A 13,396-nucleotide genomic window follows, 5' to 3' on the forward strand; every position below is an offset into this window, starting at 1 on the left:
TCACATGAGAAGAGCAATGTCCTACACCACCTACCTCCTTCCCAACCCTACCAAGGGAGATTCTTCCCCCACCCCCACCGCCTCTGCATTCCCTGAGGCTCCAGAAGGGTTAATTCAGTGGTTCTCAAACTTTTGTACTGGTGACCCCTTTCACATAGCAAACCTCTGAGTGTGACCCCCCCTCATAAATTAAAAAAAACTTTGTTCATGTATTTAACACTATTATAAATGCTGGAGGCAAAGCAGGGTTTGAGGTGGAGGCTAACAGCTCACGACCCCCAGTAATAACCTCGTGACCCCCCGAGGGGTCCCAACTCCCAGTTTGAGACCACCTGTGCTAATTTAATTTTAGCACCCTGTGTCCATTCACATGGATGTGCTATTTTGAGTATTTCAGTTTTCACAACATAGGCTCATCCCAGATTCTGGAACAAGCTCAAATGCTCAATTCGTGGAATATGTACATAAGCTGTACTAAAGACAAACCCACAGTAACCGTCTCCAGTTTGTGAGGGACCTCATGGAGCCAGTCTCTAGGAAACATATAAATTCCTGGAGGTTAAGTCCATTAATGGCTATCAGCCAGGATAGGTAAGGAATGATGTCCCTAGCCTCTGTTTGTCAGAGGGTGGAGATGGATGGCAAAAGAGAGATCACTTGATCATTACCTGTTAGGTTCACTCCCTCTGGGGCACTTGGCATTGGCCACTGTCAGTAGACAGGATACTGGGCTGGATGGACCTTTGGTCTGACCCAGTATGACCATTCTTATATTCTTATGTTCTAACCTAAATGAACTCAAAGTTGTGGAGACAGATAAGAGTCAAGGAAGCCATCAGAGTATCAGAAACCTGGAAAAATCTCTGACTGGATGGGCTCAGGCATTTGGTCACAAGCTGAGGTGGTTCAAAAGTTTTGGATTTTTTTTAAGCAGAATTTTTTTATTGTTTCTTTAAACAATCAAACACAGTAAGCAGCAAATATTTGGCGACACACTTCTGAAACCCCAAACCATGTTCAGGTTTTGGCAGACTAATTTCAGCTTTTCGATTAAAAAAACCTACAACAAATTTTGAAGGAAAACAGACAATGTCCATGATTTTTTCTACTTTTTAAAAACCCCTAGTTTTCGATCCAAAAAAAGTCTTGCCGGAAAATATTTGTCCAGTTCTTTTAATGAGCGTTAGCGCCTTTTAGCACTAGCTGATGTTGAGAACCAGTGATACCTTGTAAAGGTGACCTGAAAAGAAGTTTTCTCAAAACTGGGTTTGTACCGAGATGTGGAAGGTTTTTGAATGTTTATTTTTCCCAGGGCTGCTCTGGGGTGGGGGTGGGGGGGCAAGTGGGGCAATTTGCCCCGGGCCCTGCAGCGGCCCCCACAGGAATATAGTATTCTATAGTATTGCAACTTTTTTTTTTGGAAGGGGCCCCTGAAATTGCTTTGCCCTAGGCCCCCTGGATCCTCTGGGTGGCCCTGCCCTGAAAATCACATTCCACGTGTCTCCTACTCATTGCTTAATGTTCCCTGGCTGGAGTCCTAATAATGGCTCTGATCCTCCAAACCCACTCAGTAGAGTCCTTTCGCAGTCAATAGCAGGTATATAAACATTTGCAGAGCTGGAATGAGAAACAGCCTGAATACCCTGCCCCAGAGACCAGGGTTGGTCTGGCCAATAGACGGGAGTGCCTCCTCATCACGCCTCCTTGAGCGGGGAAGTGTTAGCTCCCCACTTGATACAGAATAAAGTAGAGAGGGATGTAAGAGCCGGATCTTGGAAGGCCCCTAAAGAGGCAGTTAGGCACTGTTGAAAATCACCTGAGGTGTCTAAATGCCTTTGAACATCTGGCCCAAGGTCAGGTCAGGGAACTGGGGTCCCACGCTGGCTCCCACACTACAGCATCACCCCTTCTGTAACACTCACAGAACCAAAGTGGGAGAGGTAACAACTTTGGACCAACTTCTGTTGGTGAGAGAGAGACGCTTTCGAGCCACTCACTTCTCTCCCCCACCTTGTCTCGCTAATATCCGGGGACCGGTACGGCTACCCCACCACATGTTATCTCTAATGGGGTGAATGGGAAACAAAGAATTGTGGTTTGTTTGGGGAGCATTGGGTGTCAGTCCTGACTAAATAACTAAATTTAACAATCTTACGTGTGTGCAATGGGAATATATAAAAATACATCCCTGGTAGGATATATAGCAGAGCAAGAATACAGCAAAATCCAAATTGTGTCTTAATAACAAGGTCCAATTATTGTGCAAAGAAAGAAGTGGGTACATTTCAATCTCTGAAACGTAACAACAGACTAATTAATCAAACAGGAACTGCCACCTTGCCATTCTGCAGAGCTAGTTTAGGACCTGGGAAATTGAGCTCAGCATTTGAACGCATGGCAGACTCGGGAAATGCTCAGGATTCGTGTGAGGTAAGCTCAGATGGGTTTTTATTATTAGAACTACTTGGTTTTGTTATAAAGGAGCTGTGCTTGTTGACAGTGGTGCTTGTAGACTTTGACTTTAGAAGGTGACTAGCGATTTGGGGAGTCTTGGTAACTGGGTGTCTGGCTTGAGACATGGTAAATAACAAGGCATACTTGAGCAGCTTGGTCTGCCTGTACCTGGGATGAATTTGTCAGGAAAGGTAAATGGGACATTGGCTCCTCCCACCTGCCCAGATGCTTTTACAACTGGCAGCAGGAGTGAACACCTTTGGGAGATGCAATTATTCTGCTGTGCCTGCACCCCATGGGGGAGTTATTGAATCACAGAGACTGGAGACCAGATCCCCATTCCAGTAGCCTCATCTGTGTCCTTCACCCTGCGGTGCAGGGTTAGCCTCAGCACTCCAGCATTGGAATGTTCCAGTGGATTAAACCAAGCAGCCTCTGTTCATCTTCTGATTGCCCTCTGTGTGTATCTGCCCCTTGCTGTTACACAGCAGTGAATTCCACTCACCAACTCCTTTCCCTTGTGAGAGTGGCTACTAGAGAATTAAGGAGAAATCTACTAGCCTGAATGTGCTGGATGTATGCGGCTCTGGAATTGTTAGGAGCTTGTTTTCTCGGTATTGCAGCATTTAATTCCTAGGAGTCTGCTTTCTTCAGAGGCAGTTCGGATGGTGTGAGGCAGAGTTGATGCAGCTTATTGCAGAGGGGAGACTTGCAGGCTGCGTGCATGCTCGCCCGTTCTGGTTCTGTTATTGTCCTGAATCTGAAAGATGTGAACAGAAAGTGTAGAATGATGGCTGCTCTGTGAGTAGTAAAAATATACAAGTGAGTTCAGTACTAGAGGGCTGCGTCCATGTTGTGAAAAGGATTTTGACAGATTGGAAAAGGATCAGAAAAGAGCTACAAAAATGATTCGAGGTCTGGGAAACCTCCCTTACATTGAGAGACAAAGGGAGCTCGATCCTCTTCGCTTAATAAAGAAGCTTGAGGTAATTTAATCTCTAAGCCCCTGGATGGGGAAATGATTTCTGATACAGAGGATGCTTTAATCTAGCAAATGCGGAGTGAGATCCAGTGGCCGGAGCTGGATAAAATCAGACTAGAAATAAGGTGCGGATTTTTAACAGCAAAGATGATTAAACATTAGAACAATTTTCCCAGGGATGTGATGGATCCTCCATTGCTTGAAATCTTCAAAAAGCTGCACTCCAATTCAGCCAGAAGTTATGGGTGTCAACCAGGAATCACTGGGTGAAATGCTAGGACGACTGACTAAATAAAGGGTCAGAATGGTCTCTTCTGGTCTTAAAAACTGAGTCTTTGAAAACAACAGCGAGGAAGGTGGTAGTTTTATTAGCAGGTGTTCTGAAAATTGGACATATAGATGATCTTCACTTTCCTGATTTGAAAACCAGTTCATCGAGACTTTGTAGGAGGGTTGAAAATTACAACAACAGAATAATGCAGTTTACTTCTCTATGCTATAGAGGTGGCCACTGGCACGCAGCCCTTTGTACAGATATAAACATTGCGTGTTTATTTAATGCATGCAATAACATACAGAAGTGAAAATAATCTGTGAAAATGTTGCACCAATAACTAAACATAGTGATTCACCTCTCCTGCCAGTTGGGGTCTCTTCTCAGTGAAAAATGGCTGTGAAAGGTCCTCAGAGCATGACTAAGCCTTCCAGTCATCTTTACTCAAGATCAAGGGTCCCTAACATGGTGACCATGGGTGCCATGGCGCCCGCAGGGGCATCTAAATGCGCCCGCATCCTGGCCAGCCATCGAGCACCCGCTGAAATGCCACCAAAATTCGGCGGCATTTTGGCAGTGACGCCTCTGGATGATGCCACTTGCCTCCAACAAGCGACGTCATCCAGAGGCGTCGCCACTGAAATACCACCAAATTTTGGCGGCATTTCGGCGGGTGCTCGACCGCCGCCACAGTCCCTCGTCTGGTGCCCACCAGACGAAAAAGGTCGGGGACCACTGCTCAAGATGTATGTGGCGGGCATTTTACTTGGACCCTAAATCACATCCCGTGAATCCTTGGATGATGATATATTGGTTAGGCAATTCATGTTCTCACATGTGCCCAGTTCAGACCCCAGGATATCACATAATGAAACTGAGTACATGGCCCTTTTGTCTGAGGATCTCAAAGCATTCTGCAAACAGTAATTCTCACTCCCCTTCTCTCTGCCTGATGATGTAGGTATTATCCTCATTTTGGAGTGCCCACTGATTCTGGATGCCCAACCTGAGACACCTGGAGCCTGATTTTCAGCAGTGCTGAGCACTCTCAGCTCTTGCTGACTTTGGTCAGAATTGTGGGTGCTCAAAATCTCTGCAGATGAGCCCCTGGATGCCTCCAATGGTGCACCCAAAAGGAGTGGGCACTTCTGGAAGCATGATCCAAACCGTGTGGCCTGAAGTCAGAGAGGTGAAGGGTACAGCTAGGATTAGAAGTTGCTAGGAGGTATGGCTACATCTGCTGTAATAAGCAGACTATTTTCATGCTCTTTCTACCTGCAGAAAAGCACAGTTCATCCTCCTACTATAATATGAGCCTATAGGGAGAGACAGGGAATTAACACCCCCCTTTGGCTGAGTATAAGACTAGAAAAGGAGTTTGTTTTCTAAGAAGGGGAAAGGCAACCCCCTCTTCTCCCTCCTCCTCCTCTCCAAACTACCCCAACACCCTTGGCAAATATAAAATGCTTCCTACAGACTTTCCCTTCCGTGCCACCTCCTCAGCGTTGGCCTTAAACTTGGCAAAGTTGTTGGTAGTGTACTAGGCACTAAATATTTCTGTAAATATATTTTAGCTAGTACAAATCCATTTTAATTTAGTACAAAATAAGACTCAAGCTAACACTGAGAAGTGTGGGTCCACCAAACAGGGGACATAGACATTATGATATTGACAAGCTAAAATCCCTTGAAACACAGAAAGCCTTCATTCTGCAATTAAAGAACAGGTTTCAGGCACTTGCAGCCCTGGATGAAGAGGAGGGGAATGCAGATAAGGAGATCAACATGAAGTGGAACAAAGTTAACAGCAATTTATGAACAGAGCAGTGAAGCCTATCTAGACTACAGGCGGAAGAGGAGGAGTGGATTACACCTAGCAATGGAATGCCATAGAAACCAGATGAGCCCTGAAGAAAAAAGTTTGAGACAAAATCGCAGAAGCTAAAGGACAAATACCACGAGTAGTATAGCAAGGCACAACCGGGAGGTCAAATGCCTTGTGATAGCAGACAAACGGCATTATATTGATGATCTGGCAACACAAGCAGAGGATGCAGCTGCTCATGGTAAACAAGGAACCTTCTACAAAATGATGCAGTTTATCAGTGGTAAACGGCAGACACCAATGAACACTCTCATCAGGAACAAACAAGGACACCTATTAACAACTGAAAGAGAACAAGAAATGCGGTGGACAGAGCATTTCAAAGAATTGCTGAACAGGGAGCCACCCAAAGAGGAAGCAAACGTCCAGGAGGCAGAAGAAGATCTTGATTTTATGTGCCTATGGCACATTCTGCGGATGCATGGAATTCGTTTCTGTATAATCAACGTCATCAAAAGCTTCTATTTCAACTTTACATGCTGTGTTGATCACCGTGAGCTCAGTTTTGAAGTCAAAAAGGAGTACGTCAGGGATGTGTCATGTCTGCAATCCTCTTCAGCATTGCCATCGACTGGGTAATGCAGCGTACAACAGAAGACATACCAAGAGGCATTAAATGGACACCTTTCTCATCCCTGGACTTTGCAGATGATATCGCTCTCACAATCCAACACCACATACAACAAAAAAGAATTTGACTCTGCGCATTCAGCCAGCAAATTGGACTGAAAATCAACCGCAATAAGACCGATATCATGACCTTTAATATTGCCTCGCTATCACCAGTATGACTAGATTACGTTCTCCCCAATGTAGAAGCATTCATATACTTGGGCAGCACCATCAGCCAGGACGGTGGAACAAGCCAGGACATCTGGAACAAAATCAGTAAAGCCAGGAACACCTTCAGGAGCCTAAATACAGTCTGGAAAACATCAAAATACAACACCAGAACCAAACTCAAAGTTTATCAGAGCTGCGTACTTTCAACACGACTTTATAGTACAGAATGCTGGGGAATGAGAAAGTATGACATGTCCAAATTGTCTGCATTCCATACAACCTGCCTCAGAAAAATCCTCTGTATCTTTTGGCCCAGAACAATGTCAAACCAAGATCTATTGACACAGTGCAGCCAAGAGGATCTGAGCGCCATCATTGGCAGATGGTGTGGGCGATGGATCAGTCATGTGCTTTGGATGGAAACTGATTCTGTCACCAGAGTAGCGATAAGATGGACACCTGAAGGCAAGCGAAAATGAGGGTACCCGAAAACAATATGGCGAAGAGCTGTGGAAGCCGAGCTGAAAAACCTGGGGCACAGCTGGGGAACCATTGAAAGGCTTGCCAGAAACAGGCAGGAGTGGAGGAGCTTTGTCACTGCCCTAAACGCCAGAGGCGTAATAGGAACATGATGATGATGACAAATACATTTTAGTTTGGTACAAAATAAGGTGCTTCAATAACATAATAAATAGAAATGTTGTGTCCAAACTATCAAAACTAAAAAATGGTAACAAAGAAACGTCATGAAATACGTCAGCTGGCATGTAAGTTGTGTATTCCAGTTGTTTGTTTTAGCCTATAAAGGTCGGGGTACTTCAACATACTCTTTTGTGTGGCCTTGGGGACAGCAGAAATTCCTGCTGCGGACTGAGCCAATCCTTGCTACCAGGCACTAAAACTGTGCCTATGGGGCCGTAAACCTGGCCGAGTGCCTTTGCCACTGAACTGCTCCTGTGGTCTATCTTTGAGTAGCCTTGAAGCTGCCTTATCTGCTGTTAATAGTGATCAAATGGAAGCTCCAAGGACTGAGGCACTGGGCAGCCTAAGCAGCGTTACCGTGGCAACAATATTACATCCTTCATCATTTAACACTGTGCAGTACTGTCGCAGTCTGCTGAGCCAGCTACCTGCTGGGACAGCACATGGAAAGAACACACACTCACAGGCCAACTGACAACAACCTCCACCTGCTACTGTGTGTGGGAAACCACACGCTGCCTGATGTTCACTAGAGTTTTACCTCTTGTTACCGTGCATTAGCTCACACACAGTAAGAAAACACCTTTGTTCCTAGTGACGATGCACCCTTTCTCACCCCCTAGGGTTAAATCTCCTGCCACATGTGCCCTGTTGTCCCCTCTCTCCGCTGTTTGTCTACATGCCTAAGTGCTAATTTCTTGGCTGGGTTATGCCCGAGTGATTAATATTAGCATTGCTAGGGCTGCTGCATATCTCCCCCAGACTGTGGCTCTGTCTGGGCTGGCTCTTTGTAGCCGAACAAGACTGTAATGAATGTCAGAGTTCTCTCTAGTCAGGAACTTTCACATTTGTTCTGCACCATCCCATCCCCAGTCCCTTATGTATATACATTGTTCCTGGCAAAGGATTCCTGTGTGGATGTGTGCTAATAGTGCTTTGCTATTGGGTTCAGTCCTTCCCTGTTTTATTGTTTAAATAGCTAGCAAGTACCAATCAAAAGATTAGGGAGATAAAGATTAGGATACCTTTTAGTGCTGCAGACTGAATCAATGCAACAGATGTATGGCGAGCAGGAGCTGTGTGTGCATTAGTGGAGTCTTTTTCCCCTGGGTATACAAGTAAAGCTATGAGCTCTTCTTAGTGGCATTAAACACTTCTTGGTCCATTTCGGTATTGAAGCTTGAACTGTAGCAGGACCCAACCCGACTGTTTCACAGATCGCACAGTCCTCCTCTCCTGATGTGTGTCTCCCAGATGGTTTCAACCCTGAGCACTCTTCCTTTCCTTGCATGGTACTGGACAGGAGTTGTACTTTCAGAGGCGCTAGATCTCCTTCCCATACAGTAGGAGCTGGAACATGGCCTTCTGCACTTGAAGCCAGACTCTCAGCTGACCTTGCTGGTCACCCACATGCGTAATTCCTCCAGGCTTCCCATTACACTCCCGGTTCCTTCACTAACGCTTTCCCCAGGGCACTAACTGGCCGTCCGCTTCTGTCACCGGGACTGGCCCGATCTGCTGAAGGAAATGAGTTGCATTGGTTTCCAAGTCTGCTGGTGTCGAATGCACCTGCTGCGAGGGTGGTGCACCGTTCCTGGTACCAAAGCCAGTGCTGCAGGCCTTGAATAACGGTGAACATTGGAGTGAAAAGTGCGCTTGGCCCACAGGGTGAGCTAAGCAGAAGTGAGCACTGTGGCTCTGAATGAGGACTGTGCATCACTGGAGCACGGGGTCCTGGTGGGAGTTGGGATTGGGTGTGAAATTCAACTGCTATGAATGTTTTGAAAAGTAAATAGTCCCTGGGATACAGAATGTTCAGCCATGCATTTGTTTCACGTAATTAATTCACTATAATTGCCCCCATCCCGCCTACAAATTACAAATTTGATCACACTTGCACTCTGGTTGTGTTTGGATTGCACAGTTTCCGCTTTGGCCATTGGAATCTACTCTGTGACGGTGGCATCTCCTGGCTCCCGCAGGAGTCCCCTCCCCTGCCTGATGCCTCTCGCTCTTGGACAATCTGACTTATGCTGAGTGTAAAATTTTGCTTTGGTCCATTTCCCCGTGTCACTCCTAGTTACTGCCTTGGAGCCTGCAGCGTCCATTCTCATTTCTTCCTGCTGTTGAGAGATTAACAACCAAACAATTTGATTCTTGTCCCCAAAACACACTGCTAGGCGTGGTTTGGCTAAAAGAGCGCGGTCAGACAGAACTTCTAGGTTGGGCTAGTATGAAAGGGACATGCTACGTTTAAGGATGGGCTGTTGAATTGGTCTGTGGCTTGTCTCAGGAAAGTCAGGCGGGAGGCGGCTGAAATGCAGAAACCTATTGCATGGAAATGGCTTCAGTCTAGCGTTCAGTCTCCTATGCAGAAAATCTGTTGTTTTGACAGTTCAAGATGATCGCTGATGTTTTTCTGCTCCCTGCTCTCATGTCTAGTGATTGAGACTGTCAAAAATCACAGCAAGAACAGTGAGAAATGATTGTAATTTCTAGCTGCATATGTTCCCAAAACTTCCGCACCCCATCTGACAGGGCTGGTCTGTGGCTGCTCCGACTACTGAACAGATGGCTAAATGTGGATTTACATGGCTAACTTTAGACACTTTGCTTGTGGGTGGGTAATATACAAACCCTCAGATGATGTAAATTGGCATGGAGAGATGCTGGTATACACCAGCTGAGTATGTGGCCCTTGATTAGGCTTGTCAGAATTCAATTTTTATTATTGTTTGACAGATAATATTGATTTTTAAGCATTTATTTTTATTTTGATCAATTTTAAAATGGTCTCAGTTGTGCGAAATTATTGCTTTTAAGCCTTTTTTTTTTTTAAGATTAGTCTCGATTTTAAATTCTCTCAGTTGTGGGGATTTATGGGGCATCAGACAATGGAGGGGTCAGAGAGTAACTATTTAACGACAGAAGATGCTGAGATTCAAAAAGTTAAAGCTTTATAACCGTTCAAACCCAACTGTCATCATCACATGTCAGACTTTTGCCTTAAATCGAACTCTCATACGTTCTCAAGCAGCATGGTGCTTTCTTTGACTCTTTTTAAATTTTGATTCTCATCAGTGAGAATGTTCTTTTCATTGGTTTGTGTACGTATAGTGAAATTGATGTTTACTGATAAATCTAATCCCCAAGGTCAACCCATTATGTATATTATTGGCATATTTCAGGCTGTATGATTATATAGCTTGTACTTGATCTTGGATTGTTTGGTATGTCTGTAAACTTGCAATAACATTGTATCAGAGTCTAGCAAAGCACCAGTGTATTTTCTGTCTCTGTCATATCTCAGCTATATCCGAGGATGAAGTGATGTACTCTCAGGCAGGATTGCAATTGGATATGATGCAAGAGCACTTACTAGGCTTGGCTAGAGCATAGGTGAACGAGGATGCATTGCCTTTTCATTTAGGATTGGTCTAACAGGTACCTAATTGAGTTACGGGAGCTCATTAATTGCTTTTTTAGACATGTCTCACCTAATGTTTCCTCTTCTGTTGAGGCCTTAGCTGCACTGTAAAGGTCTCTTCCAATTTCTTGTAAACTGGAAACACGACGGGAGCGCTAAATGCCTCCAACTGCTCACTAAATGGAAAAAACAATAGAGAGAGTTTCCTCGAAGGATAGCTCTGACACTGGAGTTAACTTGAGAGAGTTTCCACGAGTGAAGATGGGCTTGGCCGGAACTTCTCCCTTCTCTTTGTGATTACTGTAGACTTTGCCTGAGTCTGCCAGCAATACTCGTGTTCAGTAGAACTGCAAGAGGTTCTATTGAAATTCATGGGACTACACAAGTGAGTACTACTCAGTGTGAGTAAGGGTGGCAGAATCAAGCCCTTTGTGTGAGTGTCTGTGTGTGGAGGGGTTGGTCCGTCACTGCTAACTTTCCTATTATGCTTGGTCTTGCAGTGAAGTTATAATGAAGAAAGATGGTGTAAGGTAAGGTGTGGCTGTGGGAGTCAGGTCTCCTGGGAAGCTTGGTAACATTTCTGGTTCTGCCACAGACTCATTTTATGTGATCTTTTAATGCGTGCATGACCTTGGTGACCGTCCTCAGTGAGAATAGTGACTAAGCTTCTGTTGCATTGGGGCTGTTTGTGATGGCCAGAGTCTGAGCTCTAAATCAGGGATCGGCAACCTTTCAGAATTACTGTGCCGAGTCTTCATTTATTCACTCTAATTTAAGGTTTTGCGTGCCAGTAAAACATTTTAACGTTTTTAGAAGGTCTCTTTCTGTAAGTCTATAACTAAACTATTGTTGTATGTAAAGTAAATAAGCTTTTTAAAATGTTTTAGAAGCTTCATTTAAAATTAAATTAAGATGCAGAGCCCCATGGGCCGGTGGCCAGGACCCGGGTAGTGTAAGTGCCACTGAAAATCAGCTCGCGTGCTACCTTCGGCATGCATGCCATAGGTTGCCAACCCCTGCTCTAAATCCATATTGAAAACTAGTTGCTGAGGATTAGCAACAAAATATATTGTGCACTTAAACTGTGCACATGCTTTCTTGATTTTGGGGGCTAAGCAAAGTGGTTCTCAAAGCTAAGCCAACTGGTTCTCAGGAGTCTGCATTTCCTTTGACGCAGCTAATCAGAGGCAGGTAAAGCAGAGCAGGGAGTGCCGGCAAAGGGTTGGAAATGTCTCCATCAACTGGTGCAGGAGGAACGGGAGCGGCCGGGCAGGTAAGTGAACGTGGAATTAATTCCTTCCCTTGATTAAAAAATTGTTCTATCTTGCCACAGTGGGCAGGACAAGTGGCAGATTTAGATTAAATCTCAGGAAAACCTTCCTAATTGTAAGCACAGTAGGCCGGTGGAACAGATGCCATGGGAGGTCATGGAAGCTCCCTCACTGGATTTTGTCAAAAGGAGGCTGGATAGCCCTCTGCCTTGGAGGGTTTAGACACAACAAATCCTGCAGCTTGGCAGTCTAGATGAGATAATCCTTGTGGTCCCTTCGAACCCTATGGGTCTGTAATTATATCTCCACTGAGCGAGTGAAACCTCACTCCCCTGGCATTGGCACCATTGCGCCTGACTCTGTCTGGCTCTCTCTTGGCTTTGTGATCCTAGCATTATGTTTTAACAGCCCTTTTTGGTTTATCGTGATGGGAAGGGAAATGCAATCAAGGCTTTAATCAGCGCCATCCTCATGCCGGGCTGTGCTTTGCAACTCCCTGCACAACTGTCCCTTTCCATGCTGATTGCAGGCTGGGTGCTGGCAGGCGCATCCTGAATTCAGCTGTGAAGCCGAGTCTGGAAGCTGGATGCATTTTATGTTCACATGCCGCTGTCACCTGTGATCCCTTTCCTTGTCAGGTGTCTCCAGATCCACTGCTGGTGACCACTTGATGGCTGTTGTCAGTTGCCGTATGTGTGTGTGTGTGTGTTCTTTCCATGTGCTTTCCCAGCTCTATGCAGATGGCTGGTTCAGCAGCCCTCGAGAGTACTATCCAGTGTGGTTAAGTGTTGGCGGCTGGAAAGTCGTTGGCTTGGTAGTGCTGTTCAAGCTGCTCAGTGAGTCTGTCCTTGAAGCTTCAGTGTTGTTAGTAGATATGGCAGCGAGTTAGTTCTGCAGGCTTCGATGTTACTCATAAAGCACAGTTCAGTGCCAAAGGCACCAGGCCAGGTTCATTGCCCCTAAGACACAGTCCTAGCACTCTGGCTCCATGGTTACAGGAACACTAACACCTGAGTGCCCTATGGCAAGGAACAGCTCAATCAGCAGCAGGACTCTCAGCAAAGAGCTAAGGGGAGGAACTCAGATATTATAGGCCAAAGCAAACAGCTAACCAGGCACAACTTACACTCCACCTTACGTAGCTCACAACATCTTTTTGTTTGTTACCTCTCCTGGCAGTTTGAATAAACAGCCCTCTTCATTGTGTTGTCAAACTATTTTATCTTGTACAAATACGTCTCAATCTAGTAATAGCTGGAATATATTTATGTAAATATCTAGCACCTAGATAAATACCAGCAGCTTTGCCAAGTTCGTATACTGGACAGTAATTTTGTGACCATCTGCTTTAATACGTGGTCTGACTTTGGTTCACAGCCTCTGGTTCCGGCCTCAATTCTTGCACCAGGCCCAGTGCTCCAAGCTCGCTCTCTCCTATGATGGCTGCTCATTGGCCTTCATGAAATAATGTCTTAGTCCAGTTTCCAGTCAGAGGTTTACATCACAGCCCCCATCCCTGCACCCCACAGCTGGCACTGGGATACTCTCTCGTTGGTGATTTCCATAGATAAGCCAAGAACTGACTAGGGCATGAAGAGCTAGCCGTGGCCTTGTGGTG

At 45.4% G+C, this 13,396-nt stretch overlaps 1 protein-coding gene across 16 annotated transcripts in view; it reads left to right on the forward strand.

Moving 5' to 3' along the window:
- ST3GAL4 (ST3 beta-galactoside alpha-2,3-sialyltransferase 4) overlaps window positions 1–13,396 on the forward strand; it is a 175,216-nt gene that overhangs the window by 109,902 nt on the left and 51,918 nt on the right. For 4 of the 16 annotated variants that reach the window (XM_075073546.1, XM_075073545.1, XM_075073547.1 and 1 more), the window contains one exon: window positions 11,685–11,780. The exons of 10 other annotated variants lie outside the window; for them this stretch is intronic. In XM_075073546.1, coding sequence (XP_074929647.1) covers window positions 11,736–11,780 — 45 coding nt within the window. In that variant the 5' untranslated portion in view covers window positions 11,685–11,735. Of the gene's footprint in view, window positions 1–2,326; window positions 2,431–11,684; window positions 11,781–13,396 lie in introns of all 16 variants that reach the window. 2 more of the 16 variants (XM_075073548.1, XM_075073549.1) reach the window with 1 other exon arrangement.

Source organism: Chelonoidis abingdonii, chromosome 18, assembly GCF_003597395.2.
Source record: "Chelonoidis abingdonii isolate Lonesome George chromosome 18, CheloAbing_2.0, whole genome shotgun sequence".
Taxonomy (NCBI): Eukaryota; Metazoa; Chordata; order Testudines; family Testudinidae; genus Chelonoidis; species Chelonoidis abingdonii.